Raw genomic sequence first — 22,461 nt, 5'->3', positions numbered from 1 at the left:
GATGTCACTGCTGCCAAATCTTTTGTGCAGTTGCCCTCTTGAGTATGAGATAGTGCACACATCCTCCAGGAAAAAGTCATCTGCTCCAATCTCTAAAGTCAGTCACTGCCAAAGGCTCTTTTAGGCTCAGGACTGTAAGCTGTCGTCTGTGAGGCATGAGCGGTGTTTTGTTTTTAACATCGTTCATGGTGGAGAATAGCTGCTCATATAGTATGTGGATCCAAAGATCGAGATGACTCTGAATGCATATTTCTTCGTGTTTATGTGTCGGGGATGGCATTCAATGTTTCAAACACGAGTTCATCTGGAAGGTTCTCAATACCACCCATTTGTGATTCTGAATGAGCGCAGCCTTCTGGTGTGAAGTGTGACACTTATTTTGACTGACAAAAAATAAAATGTTATTTTATTTTAATATTTCAAGATCACAATCTTCCAATTTAGATCTACAATTTTAAAAAAAGCACCTACACAAATAAAATATACTTCAATTAAATACTTATAATTTATTTTCCCAAGCCACATGGAGCTGCAGTATAAGGATGAAAAAGCCGCGGGTTGCCAACCCCTGTCCCAGTGGTAATCGGACCACTAGGTGCAGTGACTCCCAAGCTAGGCGAGTGACTCCAGTAGATCCCAGGAACAACATCCGAGATCTCTGTCTAGAAGAGCAAAGTCTTAGGAACAGCTAAGATACTGCACCGGACCCTCAAGCTCCCAGGCGTCTGGTAGAGGACCCAAGCTTGAAGGATAGACCTTCAATAGATCCACAGGAGAGAGAATAAAATACCTGGTAATAACTAAAGTGGAACAATTACAACTTTGAAATTGTAACGTCTCACAGCTTTAAGAAGTGAAGGTGGTTTTCCAATTCAGAACTTGTACTTAGTCAATACATGCCTTTGTACAAGCTCACTACCTTGAACACATCCAGAACATGATCAGAGCAGCTGGGATACGATGTATTGGACTGGCTCTGTAGCGTATTTTAAAGAGATGAACATATTAACTGGAGGGCTGCACCAATAACGTACAAAGAGATTAATGCTTCCCTCCTCTAGAGCAGTTTTTTTTAATTTCCGTTTTCTTGCAATATTTAACACAATAGCAAGCGAAACCATTAAAAATAGACATTTCCAGCCAGTTTCCTCTTTCTTTTGTATCATAGAATGAACGTAATTCCAAATCCTTCCTGTTTCTGTGAACTAATTTTTTTTTTTTTTTTTTCATGTCAGAGCCAAGGTTGCATCTTTACAACTACAGCTTAAGAAAACAGATTTCCAGAATCGTTGAAGCCCAATATGAGCAGAGTCTCACAGGTGAGGGGAGCAAGTAATCTTCTCTGGCTTTGTTTCCAAGTTGCAGTGCACAAACAACTACCATGTCCATTACTTTTAATTCCATAGTTGAAAGTGTCTATTAATGGATGTATTGGACAAACAATTCCGGTCAATTCCTGGAAACAGAAATGACAAGTCTGTGAGATAGTGGACTCCTATAGGTACCTGGGTGTTCACCTGAATAATAAACTGGACTGGAGCCACAACACTGATGCTCTTTACAGGAAGGGTCAGAGCAGACTCTACCTGCTGAGGCGGCTGAGGTCATTTGGAGTCCAGTGAGCACTTTTAAAGACCTTCTATGACTCTGTGGTGGCATCTGTCATTTTTTAGTGTTGTATGTTGGAGCAGCGGTTTATCGGCAGCTGAGAGGAAGAGGTTGGATAAACTCATCAGGAAGGCCAGCTCTGTTCTGGGATGCACCCTGGACCCAGTGCAGGTGGTGGGAGACAGAAGGACTCTGGCCAAAATAACATCTCTGATGGACAGAGTCTCCCACCCCATGCATGTAGATGTTGCTGATCTGCAGAGCTCCTTCAGTGACAGACTGCTGCATCCTAGATGCATGAAGGAGCGTTTCCGCAGGTCCTTCCTCCCTGCAGCTGTCAGACTGTACAATCAGAACTGCTCCCAACAAACATAGATGTTTACATCAATGCTGTAACTGCAATAAGTTAGTTAATTAACCAATTTGCACTACAACCTGGTTTGCCTCTTACCTGTAATTATTTTTATTTAATTTAATAACTGTACAGTACTCTCTGTTTATAGTAACCATTGTCCTTAATGTAAATATGTAAGAAAAATTGTGTATGTTTCTGTTCCGTGTCCTGTGTACTGTTTGTTTGTATATGTGTCTTTTTGTCTGCTGTTACAACCAAATTTCCCCTTGTGGGACAATTAAAGGATTATTCTATTCTATTCTAAGTCAAGATGAGTTAGTCTGAAAGTTAGTAATCTGGATTCGGACTTCTCTGAGCTGAGCCATTTAGTGACAGCAGAGTTAGTGACTGAAAACACAATTTTATCACAGATTAAAGAATATGCATCACGAGCCCAGCCGTGTTTTTCTGTGCGACTATGGCTTCAGTCTGAAGTAAAGTTGGCCATTCCTTTCCTTTTATATGAGTATATGAATTACACTGTTGCACTTAAAAGTATCTGTTTGAAATAATAAACATACTTTTTTTTTATTTACACAATCAGACCCTTTGTGATTGTTTTCGGACTTACAAACCAAAAACTCACAGACTTTTTTTTTTTCATGTTCTTTTGTTAAATTCAGTGTTGGCAAATGAGTGTCTGGAAAGTATGAATATATACTTAATTATAAATGTTGTGTTAAATATTAAAAAAAAAAAAATCACATCAGCACATCATCTGAGAACCACTGATGTAGCTAGAGACTGCTGTCAGCAGGCCCCACACAAAAACCTGTTTTGTTAGTATTTAATTTTTAGGTGACAAACTCAAATACGCAGGATCTGTACCAAAGACAATCCTTTCGGTAGCCTTTTTGTTTGTTTGAGTTGTACTGGCCTATCAAGTTTGAGAACACATGTAAGACTTCTTTGTGGAGAATTAAAGAGGGAACAGATTTTCTCAAGAGTTGTTTCAAAACCATTGGCTATTGTCTGATAAAACGTTAGCTTTTTTATTATCTTTTTAAAATATTTATCTGTAAACAGTGACAGAAGTGACATACTTTGACCTGAAACCGTGGCTATCATCCCCAACACCTACTAATTGTCAAAGGTGGGTGTCTATCAAGTTACTTTCAAATCTGGGACATAGAGTCCCAGATTTGAAAGTAACTTGAATTAGAATAAAATTTACCTAAAATATGGTCGCTACTGGACAGTTAGGCTAGAACATTTGGATCTCGTACTGTGCTTAAACCTATCACAATAAATTACAGGGAGGAAAAGAACAACACCATTATGAATTTATGGTTATGATTTTTTTTAAACATTTTTGGTGCTGTTAATGGAAACACTGAAAATGATGTAATAAATAAAACATGTAACTACTGTTATGTAAAAACATTGTTTTGCCTTTATTACAGCTTTACCATGTTGCTATGTTATAACACATATTATCATAGCATTTCTTTCAAGCATATCAACGATGAAAAAAGTTTTATTAATACTTTAATGGCAAAAAAAGAAAAAGAAATAGTAAATAGCAGATGGCACTCCAGGAAAGTCCACCAGACCAGAAAGTGTTCACTGAGGTCACAGGTCAAGGCAGCACAGCTGTTTGTCAAGGCAGCTGTTTTCCCTTCTAGAACCATTGAAATTGAAGTGAAATTGGAATGCAGTTTGTTTGCAATAAGCTGGCGATGGCTACCCCCCATTGCATGTCGCATCCTTCTTACATGGTATAAGATGTGAAGATTCATGTGCTTTTCTGCGCTGAGGTGTTTTTTTTACTGTCCTCAAACTGCTCTACCAGTTATTAGCTCAGTTTGAGTAGAGTTTGTTTTTCCTCCTCTTGTCCCTGATGTTGTTTATTTTTCATTGTTGTTCTTATCATTCTACCTCTCTCCAACCTGTCTTCCAATGTGATGTTTGTGCTATGTGTCTATGGTCAGAAGGGGTCCAGTTTCACAGCATTTTGACTTGATTGATTGATTGATTGATATACAATCTATGATTTTTCCACCTGGGTAAATCTCACTGGATGACTCTCTAGTGTCCAGTGAGGAGGTGCCTGTGCTCAGCAGGGTTTTCTTCTCTCTTGAGAGCTTGTTGTATTTTCTGCCAGAAGACTCCAGTGTGCTGAACAGCCTGTGGCCAACTCAGGTAGCTGCGCTTCTTCACCAGACTCCTAATTTGGAAGTACGGAGACAGCTGCTTGGCTGGTATGTCCTCCAGAAACACCATGATCAACACATCCTTGTGCTCATCGAACAGACGGTAGCTAAAGACACCACACACAGAACAGAACAGACAGTTGAATAAGCATAGGAGCATAGTGACATCATCGGGTGCAAGGACAGAGATGTTGACAATACCTGGCCATCTGGATTTCTCTGGAGCACCACTCACTCTGCAGGTAATGCTGGCTGATCACACAGATAGTCTTCCTGCTGTTATAGATGGCATCTGTGATGTTTTCTACAATGGGCTTACCTGTTTAAAAAAATGCACAATATAAATGGCAGGTAAATTCTTTGTGAAATTAAAAGAATAATTCTTGGTCCTGATTAATTTGTGTCTGCTGGTTTTGAAAATTCTGCACTGGCTGTCGTGCTGATTTCACATTATTTGGTATAAAAACGTAACACTTAACAAATATAGAAACAAAAAACAGAAATGGGTCCAAACCAAGTCTGAAAAAAAGACGTTTAAATTGCTGACAAAGATATTAAGAGGAAGTGAGCGATGCAGAAGAACGAGCATGACTTTGACTCAGTCAGAATCAACATTTCATAACCAGCATTTCATAGTCATCAGAAAAGCATCTATACCTGGTTCAAAGTCTCTGTGGTGCAAACAGAGTTTCCAGCCCTGTTGACCCTCCAGCTCTGGAAGCAACTCTCCGTAGACCCAAGCTTCATCATGAACATTGTAGGAGACAAAGGCATCGTAGCTGTGAGGAATACCTTTCTTCCTCCACTTATTATCATAGAGGAAGGCCAGGAAGAGGTAGTAGGCATAGGTGAGGTGCCACCTCAGGAAGTGGTAAATGAAGGATATAAGAAGAGTAAGCACAACTAGAAAAAAGCTAGAAATGAAGCAGAGAAAATTAGCATCCATCCGACAGGAGTCGATTTCAAAGTCCAGGAATGTTTTCCCCTGTTGGCTCACAGGAAATGCACAAGTGTACTGGTGAGCATTAACGATCTGTGTCCGGGTGCTGTTTTGAATCCACTCGTTAAATTCAATGCTAGAGCATTCACATGTTAGACGGTTGGAAGTTAGATCCAGATAGGTCAAAGCAGAGAGGGACCTGATCACGTTCTGACTGACTAGTGTCAATGTATTGTCGCTGAGTTTCAGCCAGGTGAGTGCCAGCAGTTTGGCATTAGCCAGGAAATCCAAAGATCCGAGTTTGTTGTTAGAGAAGTCGAGCATTGTCAGGTTTGGGACAGGCCAGAACACTTCCGATGTTAAATTTGAAATCTCACTATTTGTTATCTTCAGAGACGTCAGCTGGGGGGTGTATTTAAATGTGTCGGGGTGCAATGACCCCATAAAAAATTTCTCCATCCATAAGTACTCTAAAGATGTCAGACCACTAAGTACGTCTGACGGAATATCCTCGTGAGTTTCCCTTTTATCAAAGATAATAAGCTTCTTCAATTTGGTTAAATAAGAGAAAGGATGTGCATGATGTTGTATGTTCTGATTTTTGGTAATATGGAAGACCAGAGTATTTAAGTTTGTTAGTCCCCTAAAATACTCTTTTACGTAACCCCTACATGACACTTTAAGAGTTTGGAGACTTTTAAGTTCTTCAAATATTCCCGAATGATCAATGCAACTGTCGTCTGATTGTAATTCCAAGTGATCGAGGGAATGGAGTTTTTTGAAGTCTCCCTTCTGTAAATCTGCCAAAGTGTTGTTGTTCAAATACAAATATTCTAGTTTTTCTAAATTTCCTTTGAAGCTATGCTCAAAAGAAAAAATTCCATTTGTTTCTATTTTCAGGACTTTCAAATGAGGCAGATTTTGAAAAATATGCGGTGTGATTCGGGAAATGCGATTGTGGTTTAGATTGAGGTGTGTGAGTGCCCTCAGATTATTAAAGTCAGAGCTGTTGAGTTCGCTGATGACATTGAAGCTCAGGTCCAGAACTTCCAATTTGGAGAGTCCCCGGAGAGCAAGCGGCACTTTGGATAAAACGTTCTTCTGCAGGTCCAGGTGCTTGAGCCGTGTCATTGATTGGAGTGCATGATCAGACATTGTTTGCATCTTATTAAAAGGTAACCTAAGCTTAGTAAGTTGGGAGCAAGACCGCAGCAGGTTATCATTTGCGTGGGTAATTTTGCTACTCCCTATATCGAGAATGTGTAGAGAAGGAATCTGGCAGGCAATATCTATAAGACCAAGTTTTATCGGAATTTTCATGAAGTACAGTTTAAGATGTTTAAGTGAGGCAGCAGTCTTTAGCATCTTGCTATATGTCTCAAAAGTAACATTATTCCCATCCAAGTAGAGTGAAGTTAGGCTCCTCAAGAATGTTTTGTTTGTTACATTCCATTCAATCTTACTATTACATCTCCTGAAGTCCAGTAACTGCAGATGAGGAAACATGTCTTTTGTAATACTGAATTTTCTGAGTTTACACCAAATTATATCCAGTTCCCTAATGTTTGAGCTATTTAAAGGCAGGTCGGAGGACTGGAAAGAAGTAAAATCATTTCCCCCAATGGACAAATTTTGTAAATGTGGAAGTGTTAATACTGGAGCAATAGTTGCAATTTCAGACAGAGAATTGTAGCTCAGATCTACTGAGATTATGTTGACCAGGGACTGAAAAGCCGCCTGCGAGATGGATGAGATCAGGTTTTTATTCAGAGATAATTCTTTTAATTGTGAAAGACCCCGAAACATATTTTCTGTCACCTTTGAGAGGTTATTTCTAGCCAAGACTAGAACCGTTAACTCTGCCAAGTCTGCAAAAGCTCCATCATCAATGTGTACAATCGCATTACTTTCAGCGTTTAAAACTTTGAGCTTAGCTAAACCTCTTAAATCTTTGCAGGTGATGTTTGAAATCTTATTTGAGGAGAGATTCAGTGATGTTACATTTCTGGGAATGTCGTCTGGAATAGCAGTGAGGTCATGGTCTGTGCATAAAATGGATGTATTATTTTCCTTTTGAGGATAGGGAATTATGCAGTTTTTCAGTGAAAAAGCATGTGAGGGGTTATAGAAACAGAAGCAGAACAGAAATGAGCTGAGTAGCAGAAACATACTTCCTGTAGCTAGTATGTTGAAATGTTTTTTACTTCAGTTTTCTGACAAACTTGGAAGGGGCAAAAAAATAGTTGTTCATAACATCTGAAAATGACAGGAGAAGAAATTACTCATTACCATTCAGCGTTCACACCACAGATAGCAACAACATGACGTCTGGTATTCAAAGACACTTTGTATATAGTTTTTATATAGTTTATTTTATGTAATATTCAATAATGATCTGTACATTTAGCCTTTTTCAAGGAAGCAATTTTTTATTCAGTGTTTTCATAAAAGCCTTTATATACATTTACTACTACTAGAGGGAACAAATGAGATTTAAGGCCTGGACAAGTTTGAAACCTTTTGTCGTTCACATTGGAAAATGACTGAAAATAAAAATAGCCAGCTCCTAATTTGATAAATTCTGCACCCAGCTTTGAAGTCTCCAATGTCACTGAATTGCAGCCAGATGATGCTCACTTTACGTTTTTTCTCATTTCTTCACTTTTTCCCAACACGTATGCATTCCCCTTCTCTCTGTCTACCTGGCCTGCACCACTACACTCAGTGGCTGTGTCCCAATTCAGGGTCTGCACGCTTGAAGTACGCGTACTACGCATGGTGCGTACTATGAGTACGAGAAGTGCGGAAGTGAGAGGCTTGTGAAATGGGATGGTCTAGCCTTCGTCGCGCTGTTCAGGTTGCCTAGCAACCACGATACTAACCGCGAGAAACGTTACATACAGCTTTGTGTGACAGAAATGAAGGAGAAAAAATGTTTTATTGGTCATTCATTTTTGTCATGACATCACTTTGATTAGTTGAGTATCTGAGGCTGAAACCACAGGACCGTAAAACATGATTCAAGGGCTTCATTTCTGTACTGAACAGTCATTTCAAGAGTAGTTAGTAAATAACAATTAGTTAATGTTGTTCATGAGACTAAAATCATCTCACTGTGGTAAAAAATATAATATGGCCAATGTTATAGTTATCCACATATATATATATACATATATATATATATATATATACGTATATATATATACATATATATATACATATATATATATATACATATATATATATATATATATATATTAATATATATATATATATATATATATATATATATTAATATATGTATATGTATATATATATATATATATGTATATGGCTTTACAACTAAGTTAACGCTGAAAGTACAAACATCACTAATGTCACACAACTCTGCCGACATGTGGTCAACAGCAATGTTTTAATGTTCTTCATTATTAAACATTCGCACATGAATAAGTGACGTCATATTCAGTACTTACTTTTGACAGTTCACTTTTCGGCCGCTCCCTTCTGCCGTATTTTGCGGCAAAATTATCCACACCCACCGCCGCGCTATGAATTGTGGGATATATGGGACCACGAAGCGTGCACCGGACCACGCTTGATGTTTGGGGAAATCAACGGCGCATTTGGAATATGCGTTTGAAGTACACTTCGAATTGGGACAGCCGTCGTCGTGTGGCGGTGACGTAATCACACTTAAAATGCGTACTTCAGGCATGCAGACCCTGAATTGGGACACAGCTACTGTCTTCGGAATATCTACCCCCCTTCCTTCTTCCACATATTGGCATGACCCCAGTCTGTCTTTGCATGTGATTGGCTGCATGGTGTGCCCATAAAAAAATTCCCTCCCCTGTCTGCATGAATTTTTAGCAAGGCTGAAGTTTCAGATCTCACATACCAACGAGCCATTAACAACACATGACACATGAATTTATCTCAAAGGCCAGATATAATTGTGTCAGGAGCTGGGTGTGGCCCAGGGGCCGTATATGAGACATCCACAGTCATCCATTTAAAGCTTCACTGTTCATGATGCTTAGCCAGTGTATTTGCATGTCATGGCAAAGGGTTAGATTTACAGATATCCATAGGTGATGGCATGGACTTAATAAAAAATGTACATACCTACGTTAGTGTCACTTTAATATACAGTTAGTTTCTTTTTTTTTAAACCCCCCCCCCCAAAAAAAACCCCATTTTGATTAAAAGAACCCCAAGCCAAGCAGATGGCGCCATTTTAGGGAACAAATATGAAGCAGCAGAGATGAGGTGCTACATAAAGGTTACCTTGTATCTAACACTTTTTGACTCTGGTCATAAACAAATATTGCTTGCTTGCTTGGTAACCTAGAGCAGTTGCTGATTAAGTTCAAAATAAAATAACTTGCCTGCTTTAATACTGCTAACCTCTACTTTCTAGTCACTCATCAGCCTAAAGTTATTTCATGCTATGGATTCTCAGAAAACATGTCGTGTAAAGTACATGGAAGTAGATACCCAAACTCTGAAAAATACAGAATTGCAACTACCATACCCACAAACCATAGATAACACAATACAAACCTGCACACTGCTTAACCTATAGTTATTTACTGTTGTTTGTGTCATGTGACGTGTAAATGTACCAACACAGTCCAACAGTTTACACTTAAATTAACTCCACCTGAGGATAATTTTGAATTTTCTTACATATTTTCATTAGAATTGCAGTAATTCAGTAATAAAATATGAGCATAACTATTGTAGACTTAAAGTAGATCAGACTATGGCTATGGTTTTTAATATATCATTTTTAGAGTTAAGTTGTTCCATCTCTAATAAAAAAAAAAGTCCAGTTTAAATTGTTTTTGCAAAGTAAATGTTATTTGCATTAAAACTGACCTTATATATATATATATATATATATATATATATATATATATATATATATATATATATATATATATATGTATATATATATATGTATATATATATATATATATACATATATATATATATATATATATATATGTATATATATATATATATATATATATATATATATATATATATATATATATGTATATATATATATGTATATATATATATATATATACATATATATATATATATATATATATATATATATATATATATATATATATATATATATATATATATATAAGGTCAGTGGTTTTTCATTAAACAAGATAAAAGAAACTTACCTATTCCAAAAATTGTTGTTTCTGTCACTAGCTTGATAACAGAACAAAAGAAAAAAAACAAGCTGTAACCATTGAGGTCAATCCGACAAAATATAAGTAATGAGTAAATTCAGAGTGAATCACTTGTACAAGGAAGAGGAAGTTGGATGGGTCACTCCCACAGATGCTGCTACTTCTGCAGTCTGTCTACTCAAACCCAAGTTTGACTGGTCCATGAAGTAAAACACCACAATGAAAAAAAATTTACTTTCTGCAGCTTGCATGCATGTCTTCTTTTTCCCCAGTATTTTAGATGAGCCTCGACCGTTGTCCAATTTTATTTATTTAAGTCCAGACAAGTTGTGCTCTGCAGGCATCCTTCCTGCCCTCACATCTTAAGTGAATATCTTAAGGCTTGTGTGCACAAGTGGGTTGCTTGCTTCCTGTTTCTACTTTGTGGTCTTTAAGAACACTCACTAATAATACTTCATGTTTCTGTATATCCTGTGTGAAATGTCATGTACATTACTGCACAAAAGTTTCCTCACCCAGGGGTGTCAAGACAATGGTATGTATCTATCCCCATTTGACAAGGATGATGCCATCATTAAGCTTGTCTAGCCACAGAAAATGGCAGCACAAAGGTCAGTCTCAAAACTGAAAAAACAGAACCACTCACTTGCCTTTATTTTATTACCCTTCTCATATGAAACTGTCACACTTTTAACACAACACATCTTCTTACACATCACAGCATATATATCACCTCAAATCCACTCCAGCCTTAACGAAGGATTTTCCCACACCTGCCCAGGAAACAGCTAAAACACCACTGCTGCCCAAGATCAACAAAACAGATCTTGGCCTCTGCTGCTTATTTCACTTCTGTTTTTATTTCATTGTAAGAAAGCAAGTGAAAGGTTACTTAACGTGCTTTTTCCATTAAACAAGTGCACATTTCTCTTTACTGAAAATTCAAAAGATATGCCTCTACAGCGTTCATGGTGAAGCTTGGGTCAGAGAATTGCTTGAAGAGGTGGAGGGTTAGCAGTGTTGGAGACTCTGTCTGCACCACAGAAACTAATGATACAAATGCTTCAAGTTTTTTTTTTTATAGATCGAAAGTTCACAAAGCAACAGGATTCCTGTCCCTTACTTCATCTAAATGCTATTGTTAGAAAGCTAAACTTCCTCTTTTCACTAATCCTGAAAGTTTTTCCACACCATTATATTTTTTTCTTTCTATGACTGCTCTTCTATCTATGAATAGCTGCTATGGTGTCGAAACAACAGTAGTGATCACGTTTTACCCCAAACTGTCATGGCATCCTGGATCAGGGCATATGGAAGGTTAACGGAACAAAATTCTGTTGTAGATGCAAATTTTGGTGACGGATAAGTTACAACATAACTTGGCAACATTGGCAACATATGTTGAATGTCACATGTTAATCATAGTTAGGTCCGTATATATTTGGACACTGACACAATTTGTTTTACCTGATTACTGAAACATATTCCAATTATAGTCATATAAGTATAGTAAGGCTAGATATTAACTTTCTAATTTTGCATTTGCTTTCTTTTAATCATAACGCTTACATACCAAATGAAGACTTGACATTTTAATTCAGTTCAATTCATTATTATTTATAGTCTCAACTCACGACAACATTCACCTCAATGTGCTTTATATTGTATAATAGACCTGACACTAATAGAGAAGAACACCAACAATCAGATGAACGCCCCTTTGAGCGAGTACTTGGTGATTGTGGAAAGGAAAAACTCAGTTTTAATAGAAATAAGCCTCCAGCAGAACCAGGCTGAAGAAGGAACAGCCATCTTCTGTGAACAGCTGGGGGTTTGAACACCCCATTATGAACATTGTATCATTTGTCTTATACTAAATTCAAGTAATGGAGGGAAGACAGAACCCTGAATGCCTGAACCCTTTTAAAAGCTTTGTTTTTTGCAGGTTTTACCAACAAAGAAAATTAGATTTTGTTTTCAGAACTGTCAAATTGTTCAGATTTTGAAAATGTAATTGATTTTCAGTATGTTAGTTCGCTGAAAATGTTGAAGCTCAGGTCTAAGAGTTCAGGTCGAAGAGAGCAACTGGGACCAGGTTCCTGAGCTCAGTGAGATTAGCCCAAGACTTTAGCAGGATGTCATTTAGAGCGCCAGTTTTCGCAAATATTACATCAAAAACTACTAGAGGAGGAATTTGGGAGATGATGTCTGTGAAATCTTTACCCATCCACCTTTTTATAATGCATAGCTAAAGATCTTGACTTGAATGAGTTGTTTGCAGTATTGTTTCATAACTTTGACTCAAGTAAAGTGATGTTGTAAATGTCTTAGCATCACCACTCAGCATCAGTGATATAGTTGCTTAAGTCCATCACCTGCAAATGAGGAAATATGGTGAACAGAGTTGACACCAAATTAAATTTGCTTCCTTTGAGCTATTTAACAGCAAGTCCTAATTCCCTAAGCTTTCTGTTATTAAATGGCAGTAGTATGGGAGCGATATGTGCAATTCAGTGTATGTAATGTTGATGTAACTCGATGTAACTAGAACATAATTTGAATGTTCAGTATAGAGAAGTGCAGTTGTTCAGTGAATAAGCAAGTCAAGTAACCTTTCACTTGCTTTCTACAACAAATTAAAAACAGAAGTGAAATGAGTAGCAGAGGCCAGCTTTTGTTATCTATCACGCTGATCTCGGGGTGCAGCGGTGTTTTGTTTTCTCTGTTGAGGAACCTGTTGCTAAGGTTGCATTGCTATTCAACTTATCTGAGAAAGACGGCAAAAGAAAGGAAACCATCAAGTGTTTGTTTGATCACAATATAGTTACCAGCATTTTTGTCATGATAACTGTCTGATTCTGATTCTCTGACCCTAAGACATTCTTCAAATTCTCCACTTATTCACTCAGTGTTTTGTATATAATACCCTATGTATGAATGACTGCAGACAGCTGTTGAAAAATTTCAAATATTATAAGATGCTGGTGTCTAAAACATCTGGATTAAGATCATGGGCACCTCAACGTTTATATTTTCTAGATGAGTAAATATTACAGTTGATATATACACAATAAAGTTTTGCACTGTAATGTGACAAAATGTGGGAAAGTTCAAGGGGGCCGAATACTTTTGTAAGCCACTGTATTTCCCTGGGGGTCAGTTCCTTGATAATTTCTTGATTATGCAAATTTTCAAAACCACTGATCAACAAAAACTGATCAAAGACTATAAGTACCTTTCAGAGAGAGTTGGGAAATGGCTGCAAAACCTCACAGCCCATTGTTCATTGAGTAGGCTAGGTTCAGTTATTATGCAAATGTAAGATTGATGAAACCTGCAGTCAGCTGAGACTGAGGAAGCCACTTAGAATCAACCTTTTGGGATTATATAATTATCATTTCCTAAAAAGTTGATTGTGTTTTGCATTTGTTTTCTGTGGGAAACTTCTTCCTAACCAACCGGTCTCAATTCCCCCCCCCCCCATCAGTCAACACTGCATCCTCGCAGGGTCTTCTCAGTCTCCTACTGTGTACATACTTCACGCCTATGACTGTACATGATCCCACCAAACCATCATCATCATCAAGGGCTCATTTCTGATGGAGATGAGACAGAGGTAGAGAACTTGTCCCACTGGTGCTCAGAAACAACCTGATGCCAAACATCCTTAAAACAAAAGAACTCATGGACTCCTGAATCATGGACTTCAGGAGGCACAGACAGGTCTACTCCCCTCTAATTATAAATGAACAATAGGCGGAATCTGTTTCCACCTTTAGGTTTCTGGGCATCCACGTCTTTGCTGATCTCACCTGGACCCACAACACCGTAACCCTGCTAAGAAAGGCCCAGCAGCAGCTACACTTCCTCCATGTCTGGATCAGAAGGTGCTGCTGTCCTTATAGTGCTCCTCAGTGGAGGGCTTGTGTCAGAGTAAATTGTTAAATGTCTAAAAATGTCTCGCTTTTAACAAATAATTATCTGAATCTTACAACAGACGTTTTCATCTGATGTAAAATGTATAGAAATCCATTATTGTACATAGTAATTTTTTTAGGGTCCCATCATAATTTCTTCAGAAGTAGCTAAGTACTGTGTATGATGCCAGTATTTTTCCCACATTTTCTTCATACTGTACCAGTACTGTGTGTAAAACGCCATCAAAAAGTCAATTAAGTTTTATTCTTTCTCACCTGTCTTTCTGTCTCCTTTCACTTATTAAAGGTTGCCATGTTAGAAAACATATTTTGCCCTGCTATGCTGTTTATTGATGTGGCAAATGAATGATTTATGAAAATATATCTCAATCTGTCATCAGTAATCAGTAATGATCATGTCTCACCTCTAGTCTCCTCTGTCTTAATTTCAGGTTTTCACCATGTGTTGTAGATAGTTCAGGAGGTTAACTTGACCAAGCAGTCTACTTTCGGGTACTGTTTAGAATACCAGAATAGGGAGGATGATGTAGGTTTAAGTTTATTAGACTGATACATATATACCAACAAGACAGTGTACATCACTGTGACAACAGCGTTTGTTTTCATTCAAAGGCTTCATGGTTTTTCCTATAATACCATGGTGGGCCGGTCACCAGTCAAAATGCCCGGGCCGATTTTTTGTCCCAGTCCAGCCCTGCTCTGAACTAGCGGGCCTGCTGAAATCACAGACCCAACAGCTTGCTCTCCTACTGCCTGGGTTTTTGGTACACAGGGGCCACAAGGAGAACAGGAAGACTACACAAAGTGTAATTAACATTGCCCAAAAAAATTACTGACTGCCCTCTGCCACCCATGGAGGTCATCTGCAGATCCTCCTATCTCAGGAAAAACAGTGCTGCCACAGGTGACCCCTTACACCCCAATTCCCCCCCCCGATCCTACCCCTGCCCACTCACCTCACCAATCTGTGCCACAGTCTGACTAACCCCCATAACTCAATAACTTGTACTACTTCCAAACACTTTGTTCTCCAATGTATCTTTCTCTTGATTATATATACATTTCTCCTGTTTGTTATTTATTCCTGCTGTCTATTTATATTTTATTCCTGCACAGTTGGCGTGGAGCACCCATAATTCCATAATTTAGTTGTACATGTACAATAAGAGCGCTATTCTATTCTATTCTATTCTATTCTATTCTATCCTTTATTAGAGAAACTGCATTTGCACACGACAGGGGAATTAAAATCAAACAATCAAGGTGTAATTACAGTGCAGTCTTTCACCTTTGATTCAAAGTTTGACTAAAGTATTGCATTAAGTGTTTAGAAATTAGAGACATTTTAATATACAGTTTTCCATTTTCAGGGGTTCACAGTTGATAAGAATCGACTGACAAGCTGTTCGATGGCAAAAGTGAGGCCTGTGACCTTATTACCATTATTAAGTTTCACTTTGTCAAATTCATTTGAGTCCCTTCAGATCAATGTTTAATGAAGCACTTCATGAGGAAGCTGTACAGTTTGCACCCAAGACTTCTGCATTCACACAGTGCACTGCGGTCAGTATCATGAACTGATACCCTCCCACCACACAGGCAGGAGGCTCTAAAGTATCAAGGCCGTAAGACTGATCAACTCCATTGCTCACTGATAACTCAGTTGTTCTGATGCGCTGCACTGTTTTTGTTTGGTTTTATTTTATTTACTACGCTTCTACTATGCTACTATGCTTTGTATTTAAGCACACTGATCTGTTTTTTGTGTGTTTTTTTAAATGCTGTCACTGTGCTGCTATAATTTTAAAATGCTGCTCAGGTTTAAATGTTTCAATATGCTGCACTATAGTTGTTTTATGTTGGTGACAGGTAGTTTATTTTATTGTTCATTATTTATCTTAATTTTCATGAGGATAATGGAACCTTGAACCTATTTCAAAACTCTGAAACTTCTGTAAAGAGACAAACCAATGAATTACCTTTATTTTAAATACACTTTCCACATGCCAGTAAAATGATATAGTACAAAAACTCATACCGTTCCACATCATCAGAGCATCAATAAAAAACAACAAAAAAGCATTAGCTACCGAAATACTGCTGCTGCTGACTGTCACTCCAGCCCTCAGGTAGTGTGATAGTCAGGTGACGTATCAAGGAAACCAGCAGTGTGCTGCCTAAGCATTAGGACAGCAAGGATACATCCGTGTGACCGTGTGACAGTTTAGTACAAGTAACAAGAAACCATACATGACAGGCACTTTTGACTGAGTCCATAAACTCCAGGAAAGTCCACTAGACAACAAAGTGTTGCTGAGGTCACAGGTCAAGGCACCATAGGGCTGTTTGCCACTGGACACCTACAAGCAACCTTATTGAAAACACAGGAGTTTTCCCCCTGCTGGGCATTAGAAGTACTGCAAGTTTATCCACTTCTGCAGAAGCTTCACCTCTCTGATCCTGAAGCTACCATGTTTACCCATAGACTTCGACAAGCAACCTTATTGAAGCCACAGGAGTTTCCCCCTGCTGGGCATTAGAAGTAATGCATTTTAGCCACTCCCGCATTAGCATGACCGCTCTGTTTATATAAACAATATATATATACAATCTGTGATTTTTCCACCTGGGTTAAATCTCACTGGATGACTCTCTGATGGCCAGTGAGGAGGCACCTGTGCTCAGCAGGGTTTTCTTCTCTCTTGAGAGCTTGTTGTATTTTCTGCCAGAAGACCCCAGTGTGCTGAACAGCCTGTGGCCAACTCAGGTAGCTGCGCTTCTTCACCAGACTCCTAATTTGGAAGTATGGAGACAGCTGCTTGGCTGGTATGTCCTCCAGAAACACCATGATCAACACATCCTTGTGCTCATCAAACAGACGGAAGCTAAAGACACCACACGCAGATTAATCAATGTAGAAACTGGTGACATCATTACATGTAAGGACAAAGAGTTGGTAACCACACCTGGCCATCTGGATTTCTTTGGAGCACCACTCACTCTGCATGTAATGCTGGCTGATTAGGGGTGGGTTTTTATAATCGATTTATCGATTAAAATCGATTCTGGCTTGGATAACGTAAAATCGATTCATTAAAATCCTGAATCGATTTTTTAATATAAATTTATTTTGCCCGAAATGCCAGAATCTCTGGTGAAATCTCACAAAATTTCAACAACCACCAAACAGCTAAGACAGTAAATGAGAGCAGGAACACGGATTCTGCACAAAGAGTAAACACACAGCGCAACCCGCAGATCAGAATCAGTTAGATGTGGCCTTTGTGTTCACGCCCTTTATGCGCTGATTCTAAAGCTGTTAGTTTGATGTCTCTCCAAACAATATTGACCGAACCAGCAGCAAAAGAAGATCCAAACTATGCCTCACATAAACATCGTCATGTATTCGGTCTTACTTTTAATGTTTTGCTTCGACCACGATGCACAGCTCTCTCTTGCGTGCTCTCGCGCTCTCTCTCTCCTTCTCTCCCCCTCTCTCTCTCTGTACTGTTTTCTGCATTATTTGCTTGCTTGTTACGCACAAGTCTACCGTTGTTTACAGCGCTGTCGGCCGACGTTTTTTTTCCGTTTCATATACTTCTGAAAAGAAAACCTAAATTCTGCCGTTCAATACTGAACAAATTTAAACTTTTTAAAATTATGCAAAACGCTTAGCCGTGTCTCTAATAAAACCGCTGTAACTTCAGAGGTAATGTTCATGTGTTGATTAATGGTTTTCTTTCGTTTTTGATGTACTGCAGAATATTTTTATAAAATCCCAGGCCAGAAAAATTGCCTTCATGTTTTTCTGTGTTTTATCCTCAGCTACTTTGACACAAAGGCATCTGCTGTGATGCTCACACCTTTGATAAAGTCTTGCTTGTGTCAGCTTCCTTTTTATAGATACAAAAATATGTAAATGTACTGATATGAATTATAATATTTCTGACTGTCAAAATTTCCCAGATTCAAATCGAAGTGAATCGAATCGAATCGAATTAAATCGAATCGTGGATCGAATCGATTCGGGACCTTGTGAATCGGAATTGAATCGATTCTAGAAATCAGTGACGATACCCAGCCCTATGGCTGATCACACAGATAGTCTTTCTGCTACAATAGATGGCCTCTGTAATGTTTTCGACGATGGGCTTACCTGTAAAAACAAAAATCTGACACATCAAACATGTCAGCATTGTGTTCTAAAATGACACAGGTAAGTTACATAAAATTTAGCTTTGTACAAGTTAAAAGATCTCAAAGGTATTCTCACTTCTGAGAATAGTGGAGTCTAAAGTAGGGCTTAAATTCCTTGGTTGTACTTTTTTTTTTTAGCAATGGCGAGTAAGCAAAAAACTATTTTTTAAGTCACTGAGGCGTACACTGATGCTGAATCAAATTCCAGCTAATGAGAATCTATAATTTTCTTTTGTGAAATTCGTAAGTTTATACTTTGTTAATTGGGCAGCTACATATATTTGTATTGGATTGGAACAGTTGACAAGCTCAACGGAGAACAGTGGAGATGGATAATTGTCTCTGGCTAAACATTTTTAAAGTCTGTCTAAAAGTGCCCAATTTACTAATGGCAGCTGCTAAAAGATTCTACAGTATTCAACTTTTATGTTTGCCGAAATCTAATTTAGTGAAGATTTTCTTACAGGCCTGTAAGTGCATAATACATCTTTGGTGCTTTTCTCTTTTCAATGCAGTAAAGAAAATCAATGAAAGTAATTTCATGTTCATACATTTTAAATATGGAAGAAACTTAGATGTTTTCAATTTAGTTAAAGCTTTGGTTCTTCCAGAGTAAACCTTTCATTTTCCCAGATGTAGGATGCTTTGACAGTTGAGTAGCACAGCTATATACTACTTTTTGAGGTTTAAAGATCAGTTTGTAGCGTTTCTCTAAATGGTCAGTCTTTTAGATCTAGCATTCAAACTGCGGTTTGTGAGTCACATGTCATTGGTATTTTTGTTTTGACACTATAGACGCTGTTTATATTTTTGCAGTGCTGTCAAAGAGAAAAAAAGATACTGTGGTGTCAAAACTTGATCTTTTTCGGTACCACTGAAAAGCGGAACAACAAGAAACAGTTGTATTTATAGGAAAGAAGACAGAGTTTGTGTGCTCGCTTCATTAAAAGTAGAAAAACAGAGGCTAATGAAAAACATCTATACCTGGTTCAAAGTCTCTGTGGTGCAGACAGAGTTTCCAGCCCTGTTGACCCTCCAGCTCTGGAAGCAACTCTCCACAGACCCAAGCTTCATCATGAACATTGTAGGAGACAAAGGCATCGTAGCTGTGAGGAATACCTTTCTTCCTCCTCTTATTATCATAGAGAAAGGCCAGGAAGAGGTAGTAGGCATATGTGAGGTGTGACCTCAGGAAGTGGTAGATGAAGGATGCGAGGAGAGTAAGCGCAACTAGACTAGAGCTAAAAAGGAAGCAGAGCAATGCAGCATCTATCCAACAGGAGTCAAAACCAAAGTCCAGGAATTTGTTTCCCCTTTGGCTGACAGGAAATGAGCAAGTGTACTGATGTGCATTAACAACCTGTGTCTGTTTGCTGCTTTGAATCCACTGGATAAGACCGTAATTAGAACATTCACATGTTAAAAGGTTAGCAGACAGATCCAGATATTTCATGGTTAAAAGGGATTGGATAACTGTTTCACTGATTACAAACAATTCATTGTCACTGACGTTTAGCCATCTGAGTGCCGACAGTTTGGCCTCTGCTAGAAAATCCAAAGACCTGAGTTTATTGTTGGAGAGGTCAAGTATCATCAGGTTTGGAATTGGCAAGAACATGTCAGATATTAAAACTGAAAGCTCGCTGTAAGTAATTGTGAGATGTTTCAGTTGCGGTGTGTGTTTAAATGTGTCTGGATGCAAAGATCCCATGAAGTATGCCTCTGTTATTAAGTACTCTAAAGAAGTCAGACCACTGAGAACATCTTTTGAAATATCGTAATATCCTCTATGAACCTTGATATGAAGCTTCTTCAGTTTGGGTAAATTTGAGAAAGGCCTATCCCTTTGTTCAGAGCTGTTATGTGGCAGGCTAGAGACAACATTTAAGATCAGAGTGCTTAAGTTTGGCAGCCCACTGAAATGCTCATAAAAATAAATATCACCTTGCATAAGAAGGAACTGGAGGTTATAGAGTCCCTTTAACCCTCCTTCCTCAACATTGTTACACATGCGTACATCTAAATTCAAATAACGAAGGGAAGACAGATTACTGAAGACTCCTTGAAAGAGATTTATCAGCTCATTGTTTTTCAAATACAAAAAGTCCAGTGTCTGTAATTTAAATTTAAAAGAATAATCGAATGATGAAATCTTATTGTTTTCAAGATTTAGGATTTTCAAATTGTTTAAATTTTCAAAAACACACTCAGAGATATAGGATATATGATTGTGGCTCAGATCGAGTATTGTTAGGTTTGTTAAATTCCAGAAGTAAGGACAGTAAAGTTCACTGATGTAATTGATGCTAAGGTCATAGACTTCCAATGTGGTAAGTCCTTGGACGGCCACTGGCAGTTCGGACAGTTCATTATTTTGTAATATCAGGCTTCTGAGCTGTGTCATTGACTGGAGTGCATTATCAGCCATGCTGTTTATATTGTTAAATGATAAGTTGAGGTTAGTTAGGTGAGAACAAGACTGCAGCATGTTCTCCTTTAAGGTGTAAATCTCACTACTGCTTACATTCAGAGTTCTAAGAGAAGGAATTTGGCAGGCGACATCAGTGAGACCATCATCTATCCACTTTTTCATGTTATCCATCTGAAGCTCTTGAAGAGAGTAAGCAGTCTGCAGAATCGCTCTGTACACTTCAAAGCTATGAGAAGTTCCACTCATTTGCAGTCTCGTTAGGCTCTTTAAAAAGGTCTTGTTTGACACTTCCCACTCAATATCCTTGGACCAGCCTCGCAAGTCCAGAGACTGCAGATGAGGAAAAATGTCTCTTGTAATGCTGAACTTCTTCACTGAATCCAAACTTAGAGTGAGTAGGTTTGAGGTATTTACATGGAGGTCATCTGACTGAAACGAAGTAAAGTTGTTGTGAGTAATAATCAAATGTTGTAAAGTTGGAAGTTTAACAATGTAATCAATATCTGAAATTTGATGCAGATAATTATAGCTCAAATCTACTGAGTGTACGCTGACCAGGGGCTGAAAGGCCACAGGGGAGATAAATGAGATCTGGTTCCAGTCCAGAGACAGTGTCTCTAACTTGGAAAGACCCTGAAACATGTTTTCTGTCAGTTTTGCGAGCCTATTTATACTCAAGATGAGAACCTTTAACTCTACCAAGTCTGCAAAAGCTTCATCATCAATTTGTGAAATCCAATTTTTTTCCAAATTTAGAACTTCAAGCTTGAATAAACCTTCCAAATTCATCCTGGTAATATTTGAAATGTAGTTTGACTTGAGATTTAGCAATGCTGCATTTTTGGGAATGTCATCTGGAATAGCAGTGAGGTAACGCTCTGTGCAAGTGACTAACACATGAGATTTTTCTGTATAGATAATTGTGCAGTTTTTCAGTGAAAAAGCAAGTAAATGTTCACAATGAAAGAAACACAAAAGAAGTGAGAAAAGCAGCAGAGGCCAAACTCCTGTAGCTAGCATGTTGATCTTGGGAAGCAGTACTGTTTCCACTTAGAGATGGGATATTCTGTTGTTCAATACACCTGAGTCGGGCAGGATAAAAAATAAAATTGAAGGTATTAGTCTGATTACATTACCATGTCATCATTTTAGCACAGAATAAAACAACGTGAGATTTGCTGCAACTAGTGATGAAAAATTTGTGATTTTGATTTGTTGTTCCAGTAAACCTCTGAGACACACCTCTAATCGGTATGTCTCAGAGGTTTACTGGAACAACAAATCAGAATAGTGAACTGCTGGAATCCTACTATACATTTAACTTCAGTGAAAGCTTCATCTAATCCAGAAGGTTACATGAAGAGGTTACAAATCGAAACCCACCTAGACTAACATCAAAACAACTAGTAGCTCAGTGATACGCAAGTAACTGCTATCACAGCTAGAGAAGGATGAAGTAGAACACAAATGCTATGGCAAGGTGGAGCCAGGATTTAAAATCAGGAGTGAGATATAATTATCTCCACCCTTCAAGATCAGGTGGCAAGCCCCATAAACAACTGGTATGTTGACCTGAAAGAG

General features: G+C 38.2%; 2 protein-coding genes across 2 annotated transcripts; both read right to left on the bottom strand.

Moving 5' to 3' along the window:
* Window positions 1–3,360: 3,360 nt before the first annotated feature.
* On the bottom strand, window positions 3,361–10,392 carry LOC102776447 (uncharacterized). The gene is made up of 4 exons (XM_087833462.1): window positions 10,303–10,392; window positions 4,813–7,351; window positions 4,357–4,474; window positions 3,361–4,262 (listed from the first exon to the last, which is right to left on the bottom strand). The coding sequence occupies exons 2-4, from the start codon at window positions 7,262–7,264 to the stop codon at window positions 4,031–4,033; spliced, it is 2,802 nt and encodes a 933-aa protein (XP_087689588.1). The 5' UTR covers window positions 7,265–7,351; window positions 10,303–10,392; the 3' UTR covers window positions 3,361–4,030.
* Window positions 10,393–16,890: 6,498 nt separating this feature from the next.
* Window positions 16,891–21,900, bottom strand: LOC102784769 (uncharacterized). Its single transcript, XM_087833470.1, has 4 exons — window positions 19,434–21,900; window positions 18,330–18,408; window positions 17,219–17,269; window positions 16,891–17,137 (listed from the first exon to the last, which is right to left on the bottom strand). The coding sequence occupies exons 1-4, from the start codon at window positions 21,898–21,900 to the stop codon at window positions 16,891–16,893; spliced, it is 2,844 nt and encodes a 947-aa protein (XP_087689596.1).
* Between the last annotated feature and the right edge of the window lie 561 nt (window positions 21,901–22,461).

This window comes from Neolamprologus brichardi, chromosome 3, assembly GCF_056152115.1.
Source record: "Neolamprologus brichardi isolate AB-2024 chromosome 3, ASM5615211v1, whole genome shotgun sequence".
Lineage (NCBI taxonomy): Eukaryota > Metazoa > Chordata > Actinopteri > Cichliformes > Cichlidae > Neolamprologus > Neolamprologus brichardi.
This window is presented reverse-complemented; position numbering and strand designations above follow the sequence as displayed.

Coding starts and splice junctions, on each gene's coding strand:
- LOC102784769 (XM_087833470.1), bottom strand. CDS start 21,900: ATGCTAGCTACAGGAGTTTGGCCTCTGCTGCTTTTCTCACTTCTTTTG. Junction 18,409..19,433: donor CCACAGAGACTTTGAACCAG/GTATAGATGTTT, acceptor TTGTTTTTACAG/GTAAGCCCATCGTCGAAAAC. Junction 17,138..17,218: donor AAAGAAATCCAGATGGCCAG/GTGTGGTTACCA, acceptor TGGTGTCTTTAG/CTTCCGTCTGTTTGATGAGC.
- LOC102776447 (XM_087833462.1), bottom strand. CDS start 7,264: ATGTTTCTGCTACTCAGCTCATTTCTGTTCTGCTTCTGTTTCTATAAC. Junction 4,475..4,812: donor CCACAGAGACTTTGAACCAG/GTATAGATGCTT, acceptor TTTTTTAAACAG/GTAAGCCCATTGTAGAAAAC. Junction 4,263..4,356: donor AGAGAAATCCAGATGGCCAG/GTATTGTCAACA, acceptor TGGTGTCTTTAG/CTACCGTCTGTTCGATGAGC.